The sequence below is a fragment of the Plectropomus leopardus genome, chromosome 19 (genome assembly GCF_026936395.1).
Source record: "Plectropomus leopardus strain MGB_pleo_1.0 chromosome 19, ASM2693639v1, whole genome shotgun sequence".
Classification (NCBI taxonomy): Eukaryota; Metazoa; Chordata; class Actinopteri; order Perciformes; family Serranidae; genus Plectropomus; species Plectropomus leopardus.
Window position 1 is genome coordinate 15,829,627 of NC_142194.1, and position 27,363 is coordinate 15,856,989.

General features: G+C 40.3%; 1 protein-coding gene across 1 annotated transcript in view; it reads left to right on the plus strand.

Moving 5' to 3' along the window:
• The first annotated feature begins 1,896 nt into the window (after window positions 1-1,896).
• The window catches only part of ngfrb (nerve growth factor receptor b), a 34,008-nt gene continuing 8,541 nt past the window's right edge, over window positions 1,897-27,363 (plus strand). The window contains exons 1-3 of the mRNA XM_042508223.2: window positions 1,897-2,268; window positions 8,285-8,426; window positions 14,431-14,787. Of these exons, the coding sequence (XP_042364157.1) occupies window positions 2,215-2,268; window positions 8,285-8,426; window positions 14,431-14,787 (553 nt within the window). The 5' untranslated portion in view covers window positions 1,897-2,214. The remainder of the gene's footprint in view (window positions 2,269-8,284; window positions 8,427-14,430; window positions 14,788-27,363) is intronic.

The window sequence follows — 27,363 nt, forward strand, 5'->3', positions numbered from 1 at the left end:
TTCCAAACAAATGTAATGTCTGTCAGGCATAAGAGTCTCTGATGGGACATTGAAGAGACTGAAAAATGAAGCGATTGCAAATATGCCAAAATCTGGTATTCATCAGCTGGCCACTTGAGGCTGGCTTAAAACCAGAGTAAATTCCCATTGACCCCCATGTTAAAATGTCCAACTTTACAGCAGAAATAAACATGTTCACAGTTATGTTACATTATTTATATTCTCATTTACTTCAGCTAACATTCATGACAACTGAATAAAGAGTAGATTTTTTACTCATTTTTAAATTTTATTAAGGCCCCAAATTATGCATATTTAAGGGCAGGGCCGCTTAAGTGACAGGCTGTCTGCCAAAAGTGTCCTGTCCAGTCAGATTCACCCCTCGTTCATTCACAGCTCCAGCCTCTTGCCCAAATATGGCCACTTCTTGCTCTAAAAAACCAAGGTGGCAACGGCCGAAATGCCACACCAAGGCTTAAAAACGGCAGTCCACAAACTAATGGCTGATATCACGGTAGCTACGTAGATTATTTACAGCCTATGATAAAAACACGAAAGTAGCAGAGGATTTACCATAAACTGATGCAGAAAAGGCACAAAGTGGTGCATAAAAATCACCAGAATTCAGAAAAATTCAGTGTTTGACACTCAAAACTTTACAGTAAATGGAATCGCAGGATGGCTTATCAGAAACATTGCTGCCTTTATACATAAAAAGAGGCACTGACGGGAAAGTTGACACCCGAGGCCAAACGTTGGCCTCATATAAACCGAGGGAGTTCGCCATGTTCTATTCGGGCTCCGATCATGACTAAACATGCCACCCTGCTCAGTGTGGAGACTGGCAGTTATTTGCAAGGTTAAGGTGTGCTTATTATACAGTATTTGATGTTTGTGCACGATCTCAACAAACTGAATTTCCCTGCAGCGAAATAAGTTATCTTGTATCTGTTTCTTTTTTTGTAATTGTTGTGGTGCAGCCAAAACACTTACTACCCCAAAGGCAAAGCCAAACTAGTTGGTGCTCATACAAAAATGACTCCTGGCATGATAATTAGCTGCATAATGGAGCAGGCCTATTACTGTTTTTGTCCATTAAACCTTTGAGCAAAATGGCTTGATTTTCTTTTTTGCAGGCAATGAGCAATTAAAAAAAGACAGTAAGAAAATTACCAGAAATTAGCTATACAGACAAAAGAGAGAGGAAATAAAGGGAAATTACCTTTGAAAGTGATCAAAATAGTAAATGTAAGTAATAATAATAATAATAATAATAATAATAATAATAATAATAATACGAATAATAATAATAATAATAATAATTTTAGATAATAATACATTAAAAGTAAAACAAGCTTTCTTGTTTCTTATTTATTTATTTTCATCACTTGTTCTATGTAATTTTCTTTCTTTTTTTTTTGATTGCATATTTTCAGGGTTTTTTGTGCTAATTTTCGAGCCATGTCTTGATAAGTTGCTTGTTGCTTTCCCCCTATGTTTTTGAAAGAAATCAAACCAATTTGCTCAGGTTTTAAAGGGTTAAGCAAGGTCAGCTCAAGGCTTCAGGGAATGAGCAGGCAGGCAGAAACAGACAGCAATCTGCAGTTTGAAACGTGGTTCAAGGGAGTGAAAGTTGGAGAAAATTACGTTTAATTCATTAGTTTGTAGAGAGACTTTAATTCAGTTGGCACAGTTGGCAGTCTGTAAACCGCACGCTAAACGGACGATTTATTTAAGACTTAATTTGTCAGCTGATAAAGGTGGTTGGTTTGTCCGACTCAGCAGGAACAGCCAGGGGCATGATTGAAGCTGTTAAAGGGAGAGCCGGTTTGTGTGTGTGTGTGTGTGTGTGTGTGTGTGTGTGTGTGTCTGCGCGCAGTGGGCGTGGAGAGGGAGATGGCTCCTTCCCTGAAGCCGTTGAGCTGAGCACGTCTGACATATGAGTCCAGTTGGAGAAAAGCGCACCAGAGCCGAACATCTAATGGGTCAATCTCAGCTGAGTTTACTGACGGGATCCTGTGCACGATCACAGCCTGTGGACTGAGTGATTCACTGCGACTGGCAGCGAAGAGTTACCTGGAGAATTTCTTTTTTTTTTTCTTGAAGTGAACTGAAAAGAAGCGCAACGATGACAGCAGAGTTTGTGTCACCTCGAAGTGATTGAGACCCGCATCTCTTTGCGCCGCATCCGATCCGACTGACCCTTCTGTGAGGATGCAGAGGAGATACAGGATGAAGTCCGCTTTCATTGCAGTGTTATTTGTTGTGGTGAGTAGTCTCTTACAAAGTGTGTTAGCCGTAAACTGCACTTGGATACCACCTGCGCAACCACGCAGCCCCATAAGTTCAGGTGAAACTTAACTCGTTGGTGCAGCCTTCAGCACACATCACATATTGACAGGAAACTTACAGAAAAATCTCTGAAATCATTGGCTTTTCTCTGCCTCAAAGTGAGATTTAACCCTTTGATGACTGAGCAAATTGGTTTGATTCCTTTCAAAAAAACGTGGAGTAAATTAACAAGACATGGTAAAAGGAATTAGCAAAAAAATGAATAAAAAGAAAAGTTACAAGAAAAGTATCTGAGAACAAGCAAAAAAAAGACAAGTACAAACAAGAAAATGACCTTTAAAAAGTGCTGAAAATAAAATATAAAATGATATAGAAATAATTATATGATTATATATAAATAATAAAATATATAGGGTATGTATTTGTTAAATCTATTTTTATCATATTGTGTACTTCTAACATCATTTTAAATATGAAATTATAATAATAAAAAATATAGTACATTTTCCCCCTTTTTAATGCATTTCTAATAATTCTCCCCCCTTTTTTAAAGCTAATTTTAAGGTCATTTCTTGTCAAGTTGCCTTTTTCCATTTTTCAGGAAGAAATCAAATCATTTTGTTTAGGTTTTAAAGGGTCAAACAGCTTGTGAAGGGCGTCTAAACACAGCACAAGAAAACAGATGTCGATCCAGGTTTCAAACAGTTAACTTACTAACTGTTTAAATTTCACATTTGTGATGCTACTGGTAAACAAATATCTTTAGTGGCTCTTTTAAGTCTGAAAACCATAAGAGTCGGTGTCCTTGCACCTGTCCTGTCTTCAGTATAAAGCAGAGCGGATGTATGCAGCAGCGTTTCAGGTTGTTACTCTATAGCTCCAGTTGCTGGATCTGTAGTTCCACCCTTCTCAGTTACATGTGGCCCTGCAGACAGCAGGACAATAACAATGTCGCAGTGGCCTCTGTGCAGGGATATCACCAATAAACTGCACTGATGAGGTGGGTTCCCCCCATCCCCGACTTCACTAGCAGAAATCAACTAAAATCTTGAGAGGATACATTTTGTAATCTCCCTGATTTATCTCTAATTCCCTTGAGGCTTTGCAGGCCCAGGAAGGAAGCATATTTCCCAGTATCTGACAGGACCCGGTCAGTCAGGGCTGCACAGCTTGTCAAGGTCCTGGTTAAAGAACAGGCTGCATCACTGATACATGACAGCTGCTCCCGCTGATGGGTATGCATCCTCTGCTGGCTCAGCGCATGCAATATTGATACAGCCTGAACCCCCAACCCTCCACACATACACATGCACGCGCGCGCACACACACACACACACACACACACACACACACACACACACACACACACACACACACACACACACGCACACACTTCCTCTCCTACTACCTCACACTCACATCCCTCTCTTCTCCATCTGTCTGTCTCTTCCTCGCGCCTCATAAGAGATGACGATGTTGCTTAGCTGTAAAGTCATTGTGGTGTTGCAGTTCAGGATCCATGCTTGGATTTAAATTAGGGCCTATTGGACGGCTTGTATAGTGGAACTCTATAATGGCTTAACAAGCGCTGACAGCTGAGGTCCAGAGGTTAAGTGCCTCCAACTGAAAATTGACTGCAGCATTAGTAAGATTGGTTGCTTTCAAGTTATGTGTCCAGATGCTCCTGCACACGCATTTGTTGACGCGATCGACTTGCTTTAGCTTCACGGAGCAGACAAAAGTTGAACCCTCATACTTCCATCTCAGGACCAATTACAGGAAAATCGAGCTGCAACTTGCTAAGTGCATCCTTTTTCTTTCATTCCAAGAGCTATTTGCTCAAATCACATTACACTCTAATTCAAATGTATGCACAACTTAGCTGTCATTAGTAGTGCACTTATATCTGAGTTTTTGTTTCGGTGTTGCACCCACACCCGGAGCTAGAGTAAGGTCACAGAAAAAGTAAGTAGAAGCCGAGAGCTGGAGTAGTTTCAAAAGTGTCAGTCAGACACTTCTGAGCAGGTTTGTTCACAAGCGTCTGCGTGCCGATGGGTGTGTACAGCATATAAGGAGACCGATCAGGGGAAGTGTGTGTGATGACAGAACTGATTCATGTCTTAATGAATGCTTGTTGCATAAGGTGCAAGGTAAAGAAATAAACAGAGTAAGGTCAGCAAAGCTCTGAGGACAGATTCATGTGTTTAATTGCGGAGGATTGATTAATTAAATTGAAATTAATGAGATAGTTTCAGGCCTTTTTTCAAGTGGGGTTGTATGGACTGCTTATCCATAGGCAGTTTATTACATACAGTAGATGTCAGTTGACACCAGTTTGGGGTAGCAGGCTGGAGTCTGAAATGGAAACTGAACAATGTACTGCTGTGGAGGCATCAGCAACAAAAATTAATTTAATTTCTAAAAAAAATTCCGCCTTAAATAAAATCAGTGTCTGTTTAAATGCACACTATGTTGAGGGTATTTTTTACTTCTTCACCTTAATGTCAGAAAGTGGCCTTTAATAATAAAATGAAGCCATTATATCACTCTCTTTAAAGCCAGACTCCACTAAGAAAAACAGTGATTTAATATTTCTGAATACAGAAGCTGCTGATCTACTGCTGCCTTGAACAGTTATGTTGTTTGTGTTACTGTGGGACTTTTGCATCTGTAAGTGTTGGTTTGGATTCACTAAAGTCACACAATGTCACAAACTAACTAACTGATTAAAGCAGTGGTACACCAGCAGCTCCTGTGTACAGTGTGCTAAAATTACTGTTTTTTTCAGTGGAGTCCGGTACCTTTGAAAAGAGCATAGATGGGGAACTGAGGTTGTTAACAGCTTCCCTGTCAAAACAGGCTGTCTGACAGAAAATACTCTAAATGTAGCGTACACTTAAACTGATATTGTTATATTATAGGTGGGACTTTTTTTAGGTGGCTAAAGTACGTTTTGTTTCTGACCCCCATCCACAGCATTACTTAGCTTCCATGTTGGACTCTAGTCTTCTTGGCCAACTGACATCTCTTGTATGTAATACGCTGATAGGTACCCTATACAACCCAACTTCAAAAAATCAGAACCATCCTTTTAAAACAAAAAATCACCAAAACTCATGGGCTCTTCAGGATAAGATCGATGTTTTTGTTTTCCAAAAGTTTTCCTCTAATAAAAACGTTACGTTTTAAGAAATGTTCAGATATTATCAGGCACGTCTGATGAAACATTTCAAGTCAGTTTCCTCACAAAGCCAAAGATGCTTTCTTGAACATGGACAACATGGTTAACTGAATACCAGAGACTTGAAGGTGAATGGGCTGTGACATCATCAAGGGCAAGAGAGAGGCATGTGTGTGTGCACACACTCAAACACACACACATTATCTACCAGCTGACTCAGAAGCGCCTGAGGGGACACTTGATGTTTTTTAGAGCTCCTCTCGTTCCTGTCAGCAGCATTCCACACACACCTGAACCCTGACGCCTGACAATTTATGTCGGGTAAACCTCCTACACACACATATACATGAACACACACACACACACACACACACACTGAAACTATGTTAATAAGTGTGTGGCTCAATGTTGCTAAGCAGCTAAACATGAGCCTGGAACAATATTCAAATCAATTTAGAGCAAAATGACACAGATGAAGAAACTGTAATATTCTTTAAATTTCCACACTCGCTTCTATTTTATGAAATTTTGGATCAAAACCAGTTTGAAATAAAGTTTTCTTTTGCCCTCTGGTCTGCAGCTTGTCTGTCAACCAGTGACAGATACACTGTCTAACAGTGGACCATCATAACCTCATAAATAAAGGCCTAAAAACAACCCCTCCTCGTGTATCTAGATAGAATGAAAACCAGACCTCTCCTCTGGCTCGGTGTCAGAGGGCAATCACTGCCTTTATCAAGGTTTGCTTTGGAGATCAAGGTGAGCAGGAAGATGAAAAAGACCCACTGTCAGAGAGGAAAGATTGAGCATGATTTAATGCAAAAGGTCACATAAACACAGACTTCTGGAAACATCCAGGTCGGAGCGTGAGTTTGCAAGTGTGTACGTGCTCTCATGCATTTGCAAATGTAGAGGCACGCAGCAACATCTCCACCTGTCAACGGCCAACATAGAGCTCTCAACAGGTCACAGTTTGAAGAATGCAGAGAAGACATAATGCAGCATTACCTGGAGTGTACGTCTTTGTTTACTTTCTTTATTGTATCTGTGACTTTTAATGTGAATTTTAAAATGCGTATTTGATGCAGCAGTCATTAAAGGGACCTATCATGCTCATTTTCAGGTTTATACTTGTATTCTAGTTTTCTACTGGGACATTTTTACATGCTTTAATGGCCAAAAAACATTTTATTTTCATCATACAGTCTGTGTTGGAATATCTGTATTCATCCTCTGTCTGAGTTTTAGTGCCTGTCTCTTTAAATCCCCCATCCCAAGCAAGCCTAATATGCTCTGATTGGTCAGCATTTCCCGTTCTTACACATCTTGCTGTCACCCATGGATGTATTAAGAAAATCTGGATACAGCTATGAAGGTGGGGACCCATTTATTCCTATAAGAGCTGCTTATTGGCGCATGAAGCAAAAAAAAATGCTCTATTTCCATGGCAAGAAAGTACCCAGATCTTCCGCATTTCCGGGAGCATAGAGCATATGCACTGTACCCCAGCGGGTTACTTCCGCCGCCGGAGCAAATTACTTCTGATTTAGGGCTTTGCTAGCTTGAATGGCGGTCAAATCATTTAATCTTGTGGCTCTTTTGGACTTTCCAAATGTTACTGAACTAAATAGATTAAATTCTTGTAGTGAAATGAGTCATTTTGCTGAGGTTTTTATGCTCACAAAAATGTATCCACTGGTTTACAGACATCTTTCTCCTAATGTAAGTCAAAAGAAAATGTCTTTCTGGTTCCCATGGCATCACGTGTTGGTACCAGATGGTGTAATTCCACTTTCAAAGCCTGGCACACTTCCTGGGGGCTTGGACCATCATTGTTGCTTGGGAAATGACTGATGGAGTATAGTGACATCTTCTACTGTGAAATATCATTAATCATCAACCAGACATGTTCCAGCAGGAATATGATCCAAAACCAAGATTACATGATTCTCTGACTTTAGTTTGTAGCTACATGTAGCAGTGTACTTGCAGCAAGGGAATGAGTGTGTAGAGCGTCACACAGAAGCAAGAATGTGCTCTTAGTCTTCCTTGGGTCCGGCACATTGAAATACAGTGCAGATTACAGATAAGATATAAAAACAGTGCAGACATGAAATTCGAGTACATACAACTTGAGATATAAAGCAATCTGAAAACAGAGAAAACACCCATAGATATAAAGTGATAAATAGGCAATAACATGGCAAGCAGACTACACAGATAAAATCAGAACTCTATCATAAGCATTATAGGTCCCATGTGTCTATGAGCTGTAAGCAGTTCAACCTAAGAGTGATTTTCCCTCCTTAGATTGTTTCATTTGAACATTTTTAAAACTCAATAAGGAAAAGTTATCTAATATTCCCCAAGAACATAGACAATACATAAAGAACCCAGAACAATAGACAATTATGGGATGCTGAAATCTGCATTTTCTTCTTCCCTATCCATTAATCATCCACACCCCCTTAGATTTAACTTGCCTGTTGCTCGATCTTGACGCCTACACAGTAGGAACCGCTGGTTTAGTGGTTCCAAAATAAATCTACGGGGATGATTAAAGACAAAGTGTTTCTTTCTACTGCTTTTTCTTGTGAAATACCGAATGTTTGCACCTCTTTCGGGCCTCAGGAAATGATGAAAATAAAGGAAAAACACCCTTGGGTTGCTCACATTGCACAATACCAGACATTGCTTTGATTAAGACAATAAAAGTTTTTTGTAGACAGTATTTTTAATCTTATGGTCGCTGATGGATGTAAATGTTACTATGCTTGTCCCACTTTGAATGATATCCCTGGTGATTGACAGGTTGGGGCTCTGGCCAATAAGGAGGTCTGTCCGTCAGGCCAGTATACAACCAGCGGAGAATGTTGTGAGCAGTGCCAGCCCGGTGAGGGCGTCATCAAACCATGTGGAGTCAAACAGACTGTCTGCGCCCCCTGCCTTGACAGTGAGTAACCCAAAAAACAGCTGTCAAACACACACACACACACACAGATAGAGGAGCTGTGTTGGACGCATGCCTCAATGCAGAGATTGTGAAACACACTTACATACATCATGTCATGTATTGAACAGTTGAAGTGATTTAGTGTTTCATCTGACACAAAAAAACTATTAAAGTGCTGCCACTGTGACATTCTTTCTGTAAGTTATGTCCTCCTCATGAAAATCCACTACTGTACTTGCTGCTCCTGGAGAGGACACATGGTTCAAACTGCAGTTTTAGGTCTGCAGGATCGTAAATTACAGCAGTGCTCCTGCAAAATTTGAATTAGGATACAAGATTGTGCTGCTGGATTCTAAAAAAGTCAGTCAATCTGAACATGACAATGATGGTGTCTGTAGTTTTGGCAACGCGATCTTGTTTAAGTATGACATTAATAGTTTTGTCTTTCTTTTGTCTAGTGGTGGTAGTTCTGTTGGTTGTAAGCATTATGTGGATCCCACTCTTGGGCATAAGTGAATGTGAAAGGTATACTGCAGGATTTTCTTAAAAAAAAGAAAAGAAAAAAAGCAATGAAAAGACTGAGACAAAAGCAATCCCTCTCAGTCATCACTTACTAACCAATAGAGTGCCCCAGGGATAATGTTTTTGCCCTGCTTCTTTTGTCAAAAAGCCTGTAGGATTTTGCCATTTTGGATCTTTGCAGAAAATAAGCTCTACGGTTACCAAACGTGCATGGTACATATAAGTTTTGCTCTGCAAGATAAGCTTCACTAACACTATCACTTTTAGGATTTTTGAAGCCTAAATGCAATCACCAGAAATAAAAGGCGTATGTTAGCTTTTAAATGAACTGCACCAGCTCTCACAACTAAGGATCACCGCCACAATGAGGTTGTAAAAGAGTGTTTAGCGCAGTTCGACTTGATGATGCTAAAAAGTTCACAAGCGGGGTATTTAACGACATATTTAATGTCATAGAACAAAATGTAAAAGTCTCTTTAGCGAGTGTTCACCACAGACCTTACTTTGAGGTTTCTAACCAAAAACCCATTCATAAAATTAAACCCCACCGACTTTGAGACGAGGAAACCGAAGGTGCTGAAATGATAACTGATTTCCAGGTTTCAGGACTCATTCCTGTGGTTCTTGCTTACTAGCTTGCTAAATTGTTAGCCTCAGTGGCCTCTACATGCTGACATGTTGCAGTTGACAGCAATGCTCTCAGGACTCGAATGCATAGCATGTCGTGTCGTGACTACAAGCTTACAAGTTCAGTTTAAAGGAGGGATCATCTTGGGAAGCTGTATGTAGATACCAAATTTTATGCCCATCCATTCATAAAATGTAGAGATTTTTCACAGGATAAATAAAAAGTTGTGTGTGCTGGTGGTGCTTGATGGAAAGTCAGAGGATCAGCAAAGTCAATATGATTCATCGTCTGGGGCCATGGATATCTGCACCAAATATCATTGCAATCTGCCTCGGCTTTGTGTAGATATTTCACTTTAAACCGACCAACTGACTTATATTGCCTCAAGGGTGGCTTAAACAGGCCCTAGTTTTTTGATTGCAGCCTGTAAATCCTCAAACTTATTCTGCTGCATGTTATGGAGTAAACTAGATGCCAGACCCTACTGTGTTCCAGCATTACCGCCCTCTTCATGGCCCCAGCCATGTAGGGAGAGAGGCTGTACTGGACTGAAAGACTTTATGAGGACAGTGATATTGAGAGGATACAAGAGTGGGACCAGCTCCAAATGTTGTTGCAGTGGAAGATATTTAAAGCATCAGACAAGTTGTTATGTCACAGTGATTAAGACAGTAAGCAGTGGAGATTTTGATTTTGTAAACATCACTGCTGACCGAAGAGCTCAAAGGATATCTAAGGATATTCTGTACATTTCTGCTGGAAACAAATCAACATTTAGGATTTATTTTTTTGTAACTCTATCATTTGAGGTTAAAGGTCAGCTTGAGCCTGCAGAGGCCAGGGCTGGTTCACAGCCAGATCCTCTACTGTTCCCAGAGTTTTCCCTTTTATGAATTCTTGACTATCCTGCATCCACTCTAGGAAGTGGTTGTAAACCTCTCTGGGTCAGTGAAGGATGGCAATCCCTGAGCCAAGGAGCCCCACGCTCAGAAAATAATTCAGACTTAAGGTCATGAGAGAAGTCACAAAGAATGTGGACATGGAGAAAATCATTTATTTGTATTTTCGTGGGGCTTCTCTGGAATGATTTGTGCTTTTATAAGTGTGTCTCGGATCAAGAGTTAGATCTTTATTACATATTGTTGTCTCATACAGAAAAAAATAAGCCCTGGACTGCTCACCATGTTCTGTTTGTATAAAAACTATATTAAAACTATATTTTAGGCTCAGAATGATTTAATTATTGCCATTGATTGTGTCTCTGAGGTTGCTTTCTGTTTCACAACATCATAAAGGCTTTAGAGGTGATAACTTTCACTCTCGCAGTGCTTGTTTAGCTCAGACCTGAACAAACAGACTGTGACAGGCTCTCAAAGCCGTCATGAGGCCTGACAGGCTCCGCACTGACTCATGGAAAAAGAGAAATGCAAAGCGGATAGTGCTCCATCAGATAACAGATGATAATTTAAGAACACATCAAACACATTGATTAGATCAGTAATGCAAGCTGATAGAGCTGAAAAAAACAACTTGTCTCAGCCATGAGACGGTCATTTGGGCTCCTGTCAGCTGACCACTCACCAAACCCTTCCCCTGAAACAGTCATTGTCCAATAATAGCTAAGCAAATAAGGCATAATAGGTCTATCAAGCTTTGTGATACTGCATATATCAACAGCTTGGATAGGGCTGATTCTCTTTAAAACAGAAAAATTAATAGGAGGTATTTATTAAAAAAAGTGTTTAAAAAAACTTAACAAACTTAACCTAGCCAAGGGCATTTCGTAGCATATTTTGTGAGGAGTTACATATATTTCCTGATTTATGAACATGGAAATACTTTTGTTCATCTTTAGCCTATACAAAATTTATCTTTTGCGAGGTGTGAACAAAACCTCGCAACAGAAATTCCTCACATCTTGTGTCAGGCAATTTTTCTTACTAATTTTCTGTCAACATCAACTCCCACCCGTCATATGTCTTTGCGTGAGTTATTTGGTCGCCCACAGCTGATAGCATCAAGCATCCATTTAGAAGAGACAGACTGAGGTTTCCAGATAGCGTTCAGGCTTCATTTAGTGCAAATAGGTAACAGGGGCCAGGCTGATGTGCTAAAAAGGACAGCCAGCTAAAACACATGGAGGAGTTTGGATGAATGAACAGATGGGCGGAGATGAAACAGACCAAGTACAGCTGTACAGCTGGAATGGAGACAACTTCTCAGACAGCAGCTAATGGTTCATACACACACACACACGCACACACAGACACAAAACTCCCACACATTGACCCAACACACACACCTCATGCTGCTCAGTAGTCGAGCGGATGAAGTCAGGAGTCCTTTTAAGGGTGTCGAAAACAAAGGATTGAACGTTAGAGGGAAAAGTACTGTTATGACACGATATGCTGAGCCAGGAAAAGACCGTCTGTACCCCCCTCCTCTCCCCATCACCTCACCCCCTCCTCCTTCAACCCCCCTCCATGCTGCAGGCTAGCGTTATTAATGTATTGACTTGCATTATTGATGCATGGCATTATGATAATGGCTCTGAGAGCACTCGTGGTGGGGGGTGGGGGGGGTAGTCTGAGTGTGCATGTCTGTTTGAAGAGTGGGAGGGTGATGCAGGAGATAATGGGGTGAGGGGGTGGGTGACTAGACTGGACGATAGTTTGTCCACTTCCTCCAAGACAGAATTAAACAAAAAAGGACCTACATTGGACACCACCAATTTCGGACAGATTCATCTCAAATGACACAGTTACTGCTTTCTTGTCTTCTCTCCACTTGTCCCGGTGTCTCTGTGTCAGCCTCTATCTCTCCTCATCTCAGTTTTAATCTCTGCATCATCGGAGCGTTCGCTGTGGTTGGTGGGCCAGTGACGCAGACCCAAAACTTGATATGCCATGAGACAAACACAGCTCCCTTCTGTCCTCCACCACACACAGTTCAGTTCATTATGAGCTCTAATAAAAATGTTAAAATCCCCCAAACTGTGGTACCAATTGCCAAAAGGTGAACATTTGTCAGTTTTTGTCCTATATGATAATATATTGAAAAATTCACAATTCAATTATTAGTCAAAAAGTGTTAGTTGAGAAAATAATCAGCAGATTAATCAGTACTGAAAAAAATAGCTGCAGCTCTATGGACAGCACAACAAAGGAAAGATCTGGAAAAGTGAGATTTTGAGCAAACAGGTAGCACTTTCAATAAGGCCAACTAGTGTTTTAAAGGAAGGTTTTATCAAGTTTTAGTTTACATTAGTATTGCAAATAACAACCCTGTCATTGTCGATTAATCTTCTTATTACTGTCTTGATCAATTTAAAGTTTGATCTATGAAAATGAAGATGTGAGAAAAAATGAAATACAATGTGTTTAGTCCGATCAACGCTTTACTGACTTCAGATATAACGTTTTGTCACATAAGACAAAGAAAAGCAGAAAATCCTCACACATGAAAAGTTGAAGCTAGAGAATATTTGGTATTATTGTTGAAAAATGTTACACATAGTTGCAGATGATTCATGTGTCGATCCACTAATCACTTAACTGACTTAATTGTTTTGTCATTTAAACGCTTAGCTCGAAATAAATAAGAAGTGCGTTGTACAAACAAGGCTTGTCAACTGTTCAGACATACTGTGTGATAGATTTTAGGTCATATTCTCACAATCTATCCCCCATCTCCCCATCTTTCTTTCTTTCTCTCTTACAAACACACACACAAACACACACACACACACACACACACACACAAGCTGCTCTTACAAATAGGTCTGTTGCATAATTTAGTGTGTTTCCCAGTTCTCTATCCCGCCGAAATACAATTCCATAAAACATGCAATATTGATTGTGTCCTCTCCTGATATATCTGTCAGGTATATAAAGCATTTATGAAACATATATGATACATGTAAGTTCATCATCTAAAAAATCCTTTGAAAAAAGGATGTTGGTGCTCAAACATATTTTTTTCAGGATATTTTCTTTTCCAAAGTGATCTTTCTGCAGTCACATATCTACCAAGGGAGATGACCCTAAAACTGAATTCCCATGTTAGTGTGAGCTGAATCCAAATTGGTTCACAGAAACAAGCTATTCAAGAGTTGAGAAAAAGGGCATTTAAAACAACGGCTGTAAAGTAAAATAAACAAAAAACGAATAAATGGGCACATATAATATAACACATTACTCCTTAAAAGGTCATGGGGGCATCTATTGGCAGAAATGGTATACAATATTCATCAATATGTTTTCATCAGTGTTGAATCACCTGTAACTAAGAATTGTCATGCTTTTGTTACCTTAGAATGAGCCATTTATATCTACAGAGGGTCCTCTTCAACAGAGTCCATCATGTTGTTTCTACAGTAGCCCAGACAGGACAAATCAAACACTGGATCTAGATAGGGCCATTTACATTTTTGCATCAGCCACTGAAGTTTTCCTACACGCTGGACACAGGGGAGAAGTTTTAATTCTGTAACCTCAATGAATCCTACACACTGCACCTTTAATGTAGAATTGAGAATTTTTGTTGATTCAAAATCCAGAGTTTAGACACAGGCTTTTAAAAATGTATTACAGTAATAAAGGGACAACTGACTGGATGGTAATTTACAATATTACCAAAGGTGACTTTGCAAAAGACACAATCAGTCTCTGACTGGAAGTGTGTAACTTCTGCTTTGAGCTCAGAGGTATTTGGACAGATGATATACGAAGACTGCAGGAGGGGAAATATGATGCATACACTGTAAATGCTTTTAAAGGGATGGTTGAAAAAACAGAAGTCAGGCCTCTGTCAGATAAAAAAGTTCAAAGACTGCTTTTTCCCCTTTCCTTTCAGGTGAAACCTTCTCAGAAAACTTCAGTCACACAGAGGAATGTCAGCCGTGTACAATATGCACAGGTCTACTCCGCATGAAGGCGCCCTGCACAGACTCCAACGACGCCACCTGCGCTTGTGACTACAACTACTATTTTAATGAAATCTCTGAGCAGTGTGTACCCTGCACCAAATGTCCTGAAGGCCACGGCACACTGTTTAACTGTGAGTCTGACCGTGACACTGTGTGTGAGGAGTGCACTGGGGACACATACTCCGACCAGGAAAGTTCTCGGGAGCCCTGCATGCCCTGCTCCACCTGTGATGACGGGGAAACGTTACAGCCATGTACCTCTTTCTCTGATACAGTTTGTCAAGGTAAGACAATGGACCAAATTAAGGCCCTGATATATTCCAAAACAGACATGATCCTGTGCGTTAGGTTTCTGCTCTCCAGACATACTCTCATACATTAAATCACGTGTTTAAATGTATGTCATGTGGCTCCTTTCAGCTACATGGATGTTTACAAGTTAAATTTGCTCTATTCAGTATCAAGGCATGAGAGCCAAATGGGCATTGGTGACATTTTGGGCAAGAATGAATTATTTGTATCAATTGAAAGCTCCTGGTGAGCTTTTTCTTTTGCCAAAGGGATAGATGTGAATTTTAAACGAATTCAGAGTAATAATCGATAAACCTAAAGACATAACACTGAAAACACTGAACTATTTGCGCCCAAAAAAAGCCATAAGTGCACTTACACACTTAAAAAAAAGAAAAAGTCTAAATATTGTTCTTTAGGTATATTGTCATCCACATTTTTTATGGATGGATCCTTAATATGGATTATTAAGGATTAAAATCAATAAACAAAGTTGAGATACCGCACGATAATGTTTTGTTTTGGTTGTTCTGTAAAGTTGATCAGATGTCACTTGAAGCAACATTATGCAACTTTTTATTGATTCTTGAGTCTCATTTTGAGGTTGTCAAATATGACCACATTTGGTTGATAGTCAGACCACACACAAACCCAAAACACTGGTATTTGACGACTTAGGAATGAGACTCAACAATCAACTAAAGGTTGCATAATATTGCTTTAACGCCCCTCTGGTTCTCACCCTTCAACATTCAGAGCATATTAGTGATTCAGAGATTGTACACACACAGTTGTCAACATGGAGGTGGTTGGCTAGCAGCTAAGGGTGCTAACACCAATCAGTTAATATTGTTAACCACTGTCTTATGAAATAGTTGTCTGCTGTTATGTTAATGCTCTAAATATGATAAAGAGCTCTTATAAAGGTGAAGTCAGTGATTCTAATTCAATACACTTTTTGATCATATTCAGGAAACATCTCCTCCACTAGCTGTGCATTTTGTGCATGTGCTAAAAAAAATGGTAGCCCTGGCTCTGTAAATGGGAAACAAAACTATTCCAGCAACAGGGGAAAATGCTGATTGTGCACAGGACAGGGGAAAGGCCAAGGATGTTTAAAAAGAAAGGCAGTGGGAGTGAGAAATCTGGCACATGCTAACGTGTGTAGGTGTTTCTCCAGAATTGCTGACTATATTTACAGCAAAAGCTTGACATTTTGGGAAATAAGCTTGATCGATGTCTTGCCAAGTAGGAAGATGAAAAGATGGACACCACTCTCAAATATGCCCAGTAGACAGGGAGCTGAGGCCATTAAGCTTAGCTTAGCACAAAAACTAGAAACAGTAAAACAGCTAGTCTGGCTCTCAAGTGTCTTTATATCTTTTGCAGTTGGGTAGATCTGGCTATTGAATAAAAGGCCATAAAGTTCAAAATGTTCAACACTTGTAACACTAAACTTCCTGCAGGGAGATGAATAAGGCATTCATAAAATTGTTTTACTCTGAGTTTGGAGGAAACGAGAAATTCCTCCAAAACTGATTTATTCTTTTAACAGATACTTAATTCACTTGTTCGGAGATTTATTATTTATATTTCAACTATTTAGTAAATGGCTGTGGGATGACCCTATCAAAACACTGGGCAAGTTTACCATGAACCTCTGTTCAGAGCTAGTAAAGTTGAATGGGGGAGTGCATGGCCCGGGGTCATGATGGCCTGAACAGAATCGGTCCACACATTCGCTCTGCAGCACTGAACAGACAGTGTGGGCATCCGCATCTTCAGCCAAATAATCAGAAGGTCTCAGTGCGACACTATAGACATTGTCGGCTCATCAACCTAAATGCCACGCCGAAGCTTGTCTCATTGTCTTCATGGACTCATCCCATCAACAGATACAAAGGCCACACTCTTCGTATGTTGAGGGTTTAGGAGGAGGTCATATCTCTGAACGGGCCTCTGAATTTCTTTTATATCATTGCACCCTGTGGGTATCACACTCCAAATCACAAATTCCTCATGACTGCTGTCACCGCTCATTCCAATGACCTGATGCCTCTCAGATTATATCAACGCTTTTGTGAAATGACAATAAAAGGAGTCTGTTGATCAGCCATGCAGTCTGTTGGGGCAGCAGTTTGAAGGATGCTGTTATCACAGTGGTGAAGACAGAGCAAGTCTCAGGCTAAAGGGAGTCCTTTGTGCCTCTCCCATGATCCCGTTGGCCTGCGAGGGCTCTCAGTTTAGCCCATGGGGCTTCTTGAAGGAGCTAGTAATGAGTAAAACAGACAGTGAAACTAATGTAGATTTGTCCTTCGTATAGTTGTGACTATTTCTTCCTGTTTGGGGGATTTTTATGCTTTGCTTTGAGCTTTATTTAAGTCACGCTGGAGTATTTGTGTTATTTAAAGGCTTTTAGGTGATTAAAGTTGGCTGCTTGAGCTGTGCAGAAACTGAATGGATAAAACCCGGTTTTAGAATCATGCTAAATTTCCACAAGGTCGGATTCATTTTAGGAGGCACATGGTAACATATGAATTGCTTCAAATATCAATGAAATGGCTGTTGGCTGTTGGCTGGGCTATAGGAGTAGCATTTTACATGTTGTAGTACTTACTGACATTATGTTTTAATGGCCATGGCTTGATGCCAAAGCCCACTGGAGTTTGTAAGTCCAGCCTGAGTGTGCCTTTACAAAAGCCATTTTAATTGTTTAGAAGAGAGTGGCTTGGAGTTCTCTTGTAATTACTTAGGCTTTTTAGTAATTATTTAAATAATGTGTTCATTTCGTAATGAGCAATTGATTACATTTTTCAACACTGGTGATCACCCAATCTGTGATTGTTCAACCAAATTGCAAAGGGAACATACAAGAGCCCTGACACACCAAGCCGATGATCCGCCACTGGTCAATGATGGGCAGTCAGTGGGTGTCTGTCGCCCTTGTTTTTTGTGGTCCCACACTAGTTGGCACTTGTCTCTTGTTTTTTAGTTGACTAAGCACGTTGAATCAGCGTCAGAGACAGAAGAGCCCGTCACTCCTATTGGTAGTTCAACTGAGCACACGAAGACTGAAACAGAAGTGAGGAAAGTAAAATAACGGCTAAAGTCAAGAGGGCGTGAGATAGAAACAAACTTGTTTTAGTAGTTAAGATTATTTTTGTTGCTTCTTAGCAGAAATAGTTCATGATTGATTTTAATTGTTCGCAAGCACACAGCAAATATCCTTTGTTTTTTTAACATCAGGTTGTGTTGTCAATGTGCTAAATGGCTAACTTCCAGTTTCTCTTTTAAATGACCAATACAGACAATTGCCGTCTGCCGGTCAGAGGTTATTTTCCCCACACGCAGGCGAAGACCATACATGCTAGTTTTTCATTGGCTGTAATCTTTGGTGTGTGTGCAAGTGTAACTTTTTGGTCAAGACACAGGCAAATTAAAACGGCAAAAGAGTTGGCCTTTGTCAACACAAGTTCTTTCATGTTGCTTTGGTGCGCCTGGGTCTGAAGTGGTTATGTAGAAGATTAATAAATTGCAGTGTCTGTTCAGATTTATAAGAACCTGGGAAAATACCACAAACATAAAGGGTCATTTGATAAGCAGAAGTGGACATTACATGTAGTGATGCTTTTTTTACCAAGTGCCCCTCTGCTGTAAAATCCATCTTCCATTGAGGATGACATTTTAATGCAGCTTGATTCAACTTGTGGTTTGAAAGAGAAGAGTGGTGCACGGAGAGATGATTCATCCAAGATCAAGATCTAAGGAGCCAGAGCTCCAATACTAAAACATCCTTTAGATAACTAACGCAGTATACTTCATGATGAATGTGAATTTGCTGTAATTCCAGGCACACAGCTCACTGTGTATGGGCTTCATCATCATATGTTATTCCTCACTCTAACCCAATCATGTGCTCTTTATTTCTAATGTAATCTTTTTACCGAAGCACAAGCGTTATCAGCACTTACAAATCTGTAGTGCTGCCAGACATCCATATCCATTAGGAGTCAGGCGACACAGGCCTGAAGGCTAAATGCAGCCAGGAGGGTGGAGTGAGCGCGAGGAGAAGGCCACTGCCTGTGAAAAGGCAAGTCGTAACTTGAGACATTGGAGACATATTTTAACTTCAAGTGGAGGGACAGGACCATCACCTTGACTGTACTGTAGGTTATCTTTGGAGAGAAAGATGGATTGACTGCTGTGATTGTTTGGGTCATATTTGAGTTTAGGCCAGTGCCGAATTCTCCCCTTTATGTGGATACAAGCTCAGCTGTTACGTGGGGTGAAAATCTAATTTCCTTCCACACTTCCAAAGGGATTAGTGGTTTGTTTTCAATCTTACATGAGAGAAAAACCCACTCTCTTCATCTCTCTGACGGTAAAACATGCTTACACCAACCAGACCAACAGAGTTGAGGGTCGAAGACAAGATGTCTATCTAAAGAAGTGTTATATGACTTCCACTCTTGTAGGCTGCTGAGCGAGGTCAGAGGTTAAAGGTCATAGCAGGGGGTCTTTGTGGGAAGATCAGGTAGTGTGAGTTTCCCTTGGGGATGTGCGCTGAACAACATGGCATAATCCCCACAATCCCTTTAGGGGTCACAGCAACACAGAGACAAGTGAAGCTGATTAGTGCTCTTATTACCAACTCCTTGAAGTGACATCTACCATGTTATCATAAATCAGCCAAGACAAACTTGTACTGTATGGATCAATTTTGTCTGTTAGAATTTATGTATGCAACTACTAAAAATATGTTGTTTTTTCATGTAATGCTGCCCTGAATACATTTTCTATTAAAGATCCAGTATGTAGGATTTAGAGGGAGGTATTTGCAGAAATTGGAGTATAATATAATAAGTATGTTTTTTTTCAGCAATTTATTTTTTTTTTACCATAATGTAAGTGATAAAATAGATTAATTTGTACTTTATAAATGCAATTTCTAGGTGACAGCGATGAAGAGTTTGAGTGTTTTTTGTTTTTTTTTTGCAGAGGACACAACTGGGTATGAAACCGGTGTTTTATATGACCAATGATAAAGTAGGATTGGTTATGGGGTGATGCTAGTCAATCCCAGAGAGATTATTTGAAAATGCATTAACAATAGGAATGGTCAGCCAATGCTAACACACTTTGACAAGGCCCTTTCATACCATGGTTAAAGTTGAGTGAGCCTTGCTTTAGTTTGACAGAGTAATGGCTGCCTGTTCTTATCAGCCTGAGGTTTTGGCTAAATGCCCTCAAGGCTTGTAGGAAAAAGAGATTTTCACTCCTTGACCCTGTTCCCCGTTTGAGATTGTACCTAGGATCAAGTGCACATATGTGGGCTGACCTATCACCCAAAGCCTGGGTCTTTGGTCCTGTGGAAGCAGGGGCAGCAGGTTTAGGTTTACAGCATAATTCACAAATGTACACCCACAGAAAGGAACTTTGAATGATTACTCAAATGTGAGTCATAAAACACACACACACGCACGCACGCACGCACACACACACACACACACACACACACACACACACACACACACACACACACACACACACACACACAGAGAGCAATAAGCAGACGGGCACCGATACTCCTGCTCCTACACATGGATTGAAATCAATAAGATGACTTATTGAACATTTCAGATCTGAGACAGCATATGGAAGGATGAAGGTCGAGTGGGTGCGGCTGAGAGGAAGCAAGAGGGTGCAGGGGAGGGTGATTGAACCAAGTGCATTTGGTTATTGAATTGATAGGTTAGTAGGAGGAGGGAGCTGTTTCCTTCCTGAGTTTGGTTGACCTTAATGATCGACAGAAATCAGAGAGTGTGATCTGCTAACCAGCCCCATGCACAGCACTCAGGGCCAGACCAGTTTAACCAAATCAAGACAGAAAGACAGAGGAGGACAGAACGTGGAGGGATAGAGGAAGGAAAGGAGAGAGGGGGAAGATGGTAATGAATGAGGGAGAGGAGCTTTCACTTTTTGATATATGTCAGCAGAACTGTAGCCTGTGCAGTTGACCAGTTGCGCAGCCACGCTGCCCTTACTGTTGCCACACCTGTTGAGCTTTGTTTTATGAAAAGTACAGGAAAAACTCCAAGGCACTCTCTTCAAACTATTAAAATGGCTTTAATATCACGGCTATGTCATGCAAAGCTTTAAAAACAAACTTTGACTTTCGGCATCAAGCCTTCATCAGGAAGTAAAGCAAACTGATGTCAGTACACAATAGGTCTCTTTTAAAGTGGTACTCCCCCAATAGCAAATATCGTCTTGGGAATATGTTTGTGGCCTGCAGAGGATGTCAGCACATTAAATGTCCAAAAGATGGTGCTATTGAGGCCAAAACGTAACTCAACAAACAATTGGTAACATCATGACATCAACTGAATAACATAGTTATTATATATTATTCAAATTTAAAGAAACCAAATGCCATTTACAAAAAAACAGACAGATCCAGTTCGTCATTTAATCTAGTGTGTTTAGTGGCCTGTAACAAAAAGAGGGTTTCTACTTACTACGCTTATTTAATAACATTTTAAAAAGCTTGTGACTAAACCTATCGCCATTGGATCATTTTTAAAAATACAGCGTTTTTTCTAAATCCTGAAAAATAGCAATTTTCGAGATAGGAGATTTGCGCCTGCAGCAATAAGCAGTCTAAAATTATGAATGCCACAATCACTTATCAAATTTCATAATTCTCTAAACTGTGAGGTCGACAAAAGCAAAACCCATCTTTGGCAGACTTTTGAAAATGTTTTTAAGATGATTTATTTAAAAAACAGGATATTGTAAAAGAGGTCATAACTATGGTGGCTAAATATGTAGTGTTGTGTATTTCCTGTTTTTTTTTAAAAATTGTATTGTATTTTTGTAGATAAACTATTGTTTTTATGTAGTAGGGGAAGGACCTTTTTTTTGTCCTTAATAATAATAAGAATTATTATTATTATATCACCTATATACTAAAAGACTACAGAGGCTAACGTTAACAAGTCACAGGCAAAAAGTCAGTATCCTCAACAGTTGATGATTCATGTAGAAGGCATAAAAATTATGAAATGTGGTGTAGAGCTTTAGTCAACATAAATATTATAGGCCTACAGTAAAATGTTATCAATGTTATTGTTGGTATCAATGCTGTCAAATTGTTATTGAGGACAAAAACATGAGGGGTCACTAGAGTATCCGAATCCAGCAAAGAGCAGGACAGTGTCGCTAACGTTAAAAGGGTCTAAACTTTAAAAGGGCCCAGGACTGGCTTCCAGTGAAAGAAATATCAGATAGTACAATGTTTTTTTTCAAATTTATATAGATATATATTTTTTACATTACCTGTAACTCAAAGTTGTCTTGTAGGTAGCAAGGTAGTTTTCTATACATGCCAATGCAGCTTATTGTAGAGCAGACAAGCACACAGTTTAATCCATTTAAACTTTTTCTGTATTTTTAGTTTTGCAAATGCTTACAAAAGACAGCACCCTCCAAAATCTTAAAATATTGTGTTGCTTTTTCGTGAGCCCTATGCCACCACTTCAAGTGGTGGATATATCGGATGCCTATAGAAGCTATGATTGGACAATCACTGTGCGTAGGTGCGGCTGAGTGAATGGTCAGTTCCAGCATCTGACAGATGGTTAAAGAGAGAAAGATAAATGAGAAAAATGATAAAGGAAAAAATGCCATCGACATTTCTGATTTCCTGCGTCCAAAGCATTACCACATCATTAGTTCTGAAGAATCGACCAACCCCAGTCTGACTAAACAATTCACAGTCTTTGTATCGCACAGACACTCATTGTGTGGCCATAGCTTGGTCTCGACACATCTACTGACTTATATCTCTGCTGACTTGGGCTCGATGGCCACAGTTGACCCTCTCTCTTAAATCCTCTTTCTCCTGCTCCACACAGTACGACCATTGTAACGACGACGGAAGTTTTAAAGTTGTCTGTGTCTCTTTCTGCGCTCCCAAACAAGAATCGACCCCTTGTGACAATGACTCAGTCTCCTGAAGTTGCCCGCCATTCTCCAGGAATTTGCCCCTCGACGTTCCGGGGGAAATTTTTGGAGGTGATTTGGCATGAGCAGGACGCTCTGGTCCAAGGGTGAACACAACACTCGCGCTTTCGCTCGTGCCGTTCATTCTTTGCCAAAAATTCTACTTGGGGAGTCAAAGGTTTGTCCTCGTGAGGATTTATAGTATGTGCCGGGAGATTGTGTCTCTGCCAAGCCAAGAATTTCTCTCAGTGATATTTATCTTTCTATCAGTCATAGTGGTTTCTAGCTAAATTACTGCAATGATGCGAAAAGAAGGAATTCCATTTAATTTTTAGTTGATGACTTGATTGATGCTCTATGTCTGTCATTGTGAAAAATGATGTTGGGATTTTCTACAATTTACTCTTTTTCAAAATTCTCAGCTAAAATTCTAGAGATTTAGTTATTCCAAAAATGTGTAAAACGACTAGGATCATGGATGGATTACTGAACAAGCCTAACAGGCATAGGCACAAAATGTCACGGCCCCCTTGGCCTCCACCTTCAAAATGTCACTTATATTAGAATGACCACAAAATAAAAATAAAAATGAAAATAAAGGCACTGTACAAAGAAACAAAATAACTACAAAAAGGGGCGAAATAACCACAGACACAAAACAACAACCAAAAAAGGCAAAAAATTACTACGTAGAAAAGTGAACAGAGAGCTTCAGAAAACAAAGCGATGGAGGAAGCTTGAAAGAGTGGAGAGAACGAACAGATGCTGAGAATGTGGCCTGATCGATAAAAGCGATGGAGTTACTCCTCTGCACTCTCAGGTTTCTCTGGTTGACCTCTACGAGTGCTGATCACATTCTGCCGCAGAACAGCCCCCCCACACACACATAAAGCCACAGCTGTGCACACACATGCACCCTGTACAAAATCGCAAACATGCACACACGTTCAGGGGTGTGTTCAATCTGCGGCACATGGACAGAAAAATGAGATGGGTCATGTAAGGTAGGAACCGAGGCCTCAAGGAGAAAGAGAACGTGTGAGAAAAGAGGGGAGAGATATCGGATCGAAAGAAATTACAAGTGTTGAACGTGGATCAACAAAGCAGGAGCAACAGCATTATTCAGTGATCTTCATTTAACCCTTCACTTGTGCTTGTTGTAGCAACATAAATTCCTTAAAGGGACAGTTCACCCCCAAAATGCATATTATTCCTCCTACCTGTCGTGCTGTTTAGCAATTTACATTGTTTTGGTGTGAGTTGCAGAGTGAGATATGAGCTGTAGAGATGCCTGCCTTCTGTCCAATATAATGGAGCTAGATAGCACTCGGCTTGTGGTGCTCAAAGCACTAAGAAACACTTTTGATGAGCTCAACAGCAGTGTTTCCTTCCAGAAATCATGACCCAGTCGGTCAAGATAATCAACAGACCTTTTTTTTGAGTAGAGTGTTTTCAAATGTTTTTGATTATGGGGGTGAACTGTTCCTTAAAATTTGTCAGTCACTGTTGAGGTGTTGGTTGGACAGGTCCTGGCAGTAGTCACGGCTGAGCTCACGCATAATGATATATAATAAAAAACCAACTGACTCATGTCAGAAACCCCTCCTTTTCCTTTCTGTTTAACTCCAAAGTCAGCTTTTAAAGTATATGGTGTCGACATAGCAGCAACACCTGTGTGCAAGAGGTTGGAATGACGAGCTTTACTCAGGCGTGGCTGCTGTAGAAAAGCCCACACACACTGTACACAAACAGACTCACTCTCACTGCATGCATAGGTGACGGGTGGGGTTCTCTCTATATAATTACTCATCTAATGCTGGCAAGTACACATGTGCCCGGATTTCCAGTTACACGCTAGTCATTAACAGACGGAAGGAAAATTCCAGTAATTTCACTAACATCCAAATAACGCTTAACAATAAATACAGTAAATGGTTTGTTGACAAGAGTTGCAGTTCGCTGAACCTGTTATTTTGACAGTTACACATCTTTAAATTTTTATGATCTTAATGACAAGCTAATGGCACATTTTAAACTGTGACACAGAGGCACATCTGCAGTCCTATGATTTTAAAATGGGAATGACGTATTGTATATGAAAGCACTGTGAGATTTATGTGTGGGTCCTCTTTGGGTGTTGGGATCGGGGATAGAGCATCATTGAAGATCATTTCAAGTCTTGAACATATTACCATCTTGATGAGGCATATACTGTATGAGACATAGCATAAGGATTCATGACATAAATTTTAATAATATACATTAGCATTAGAGGAAACAAGGAAACAAAGATTATCTTCCATTTGGATATTCCAAATGTAGTATTTTCTGATTAAGACAAGTGGGATATGCTGATATTACTGCAGTTTAGCAGTAGGAGCATTCTTTGGACAAGTATACAGCACATATGCACCTCACTTGGTGCCACACACACTGATATCAACAGCTTTATGGATATGTGCAAATATTGCAGCTAGGGGTGTAGTAGGAGCACACCGGATTACTGCATCTTTTTCTCCAAGTAAGGAAACAGAATATTTCTGACTCATTGACTCATCAAAAAATCATCTAAAAAGTTGCCAGTTCCTGCCAGTGGTGTCCTTTGAGCGGCATAGTGAATTAAATTATATTTTCTCAGTCTGCAGCTTAAGGTGCATGCATGCATGCACTTTTTTCCTAATTCAGTACATTTATTTTTAACAATCATTTCATTTCTTGTACATGAATGGAAATGATTTTACACAAGCAGCTGGTGACTTGAGGGTACAGTATAAGGGAGCTGTTGCTGTGCCGATCATTAAAACATGTCCCGACTCTGAGAGCAGCGGTCCAGTAACCACTCTGCACAGTGGAAACAAGCTGAGCTCAGCAGGAGAAGGTCACTCCCCTCTGAGGCCAGACAATCCAATGTGAGAGGTTCAGTAAAGGCACTTAGGGCCTTGTTTTAACTGTTCATAGAGGGAGGGAGAGCACAGTAATGTAGAGAGTAAACGATGGGATTGATGGAGTGAGATAAATGGTTAATGAACAAAAGGAATAAAGGATATAACCAGGGAGGTTAGACAACAATGATGCTGTGTTTTAGCATCAGTGGAAGGGCTCATGGGGAGGTGAAAAGACCAAAAAAAAAAAAAGAAGTGGTGTCTGAATGATCATAAGACTGATTGATAGAAAGGAAATACCTGATTGGAGCGAGCAAAAGTGCAGCCTTCGTTAAAATAGAGAGAAGATTGAAGGATGGAGAGATGGGGAGGGTTTTTTTGTGCTGGACAAAGAAGATTTCTGTCAATGAATGGTGTCTGGTTTCAAGTGTGTTTGTGAGTGTGTGTGTGTGTGTGTGTGTGTGTGTGTGTGTGTGTGTGTGTGTGTGTGTGTGTGTGTGTGTGTGTGTGTGTGTGTGGATAGGAATCAAAAACATTCGGGTAGAAAAAGACAACCCATGTTGGTGTGTATGGCTGTCTGGGATATTGAATATAGGATGGGAAGGGGTTTTTTGTGCATACAACCACAAGTTTCATTTATATCCACTCATAACTTTCTTTCCAAATTCAGAAAGACTAAGAGAAAAACAGATGCTGCAGTGCATCATCAGCATGATATGCATGTATTTAGTGTTTCTCAGGCACTTCATTTATACATATAAGCTCAAGAAATTGGCATTGTAGCCAAGAATACTGCCGTCCAATAACATTTTTCAGACGACCACTGAAAAAAAGATCAAAACTGATGTGGTGGCACCAGAGATCTTTTTTTATTTCTTCCTTTAAAAAACATGATGCATACCCTCCCCACAATGCAACTCAAATCACTGACAGTCCAGCGGGAGACTGCGTGGCTGTTAGCCCCAATTAGAGATGGGGAGCAGGCTACAGAAGTCTGTTTGTTAAGGTTTGTTATGATATTTGGAGCCTTAAAGCAGACTCAGAAGGCAAAATAAAAGTTCAGTGAGTTTTTTTGTAGAGCTGGTTGCTGGCAGAAGCAGAATGATCAAGGTGGGGTTGACGGAGACTGTAGGCAGGCAGGTTGAGGCAAAATGGCAGAGAGCTGGCAGACTGAGCAGTTTCTTCTGACTGAGTCCTCTCTGAACTGGTTGAAGGTGAGGACAGACATGAGAAGTAGATGTTGGTGAAATGTGAACATGAGGAAAAAAATCACATTAGAAAAACTGACTGGTAGCTCTTAGAAAAAATACACAAACTGTAAAGAGATTAGAGCAGCCAACATTAACTACTATCTGGAGCAGATGGAATAACCTGGTGAATAGCAGAGGTGAAGCTCGGGTTCTTATACTGAGGATGACGAGAGGGGGATGAGTTGCAGGTGTGAGGTTCGGCCAGGTGCTTGATGGCAGCAGCCACGCCCTCCAGAGACAGACACACTCTGACAAAGAGGGGAGGGGGAGCAGGAGAACAATAGGAAAACAGGAAAAAACTAAGTTCACTGCCAGAGCTGTGACACTGTTATACCAACCCAGTCGCCAGAATAAATGTTGGTATTGTAAGTTTCTGCAAGCTGTGGATATGAAAACTTTGTATGTTATGTAGTGGATACATAAAACCTATGTT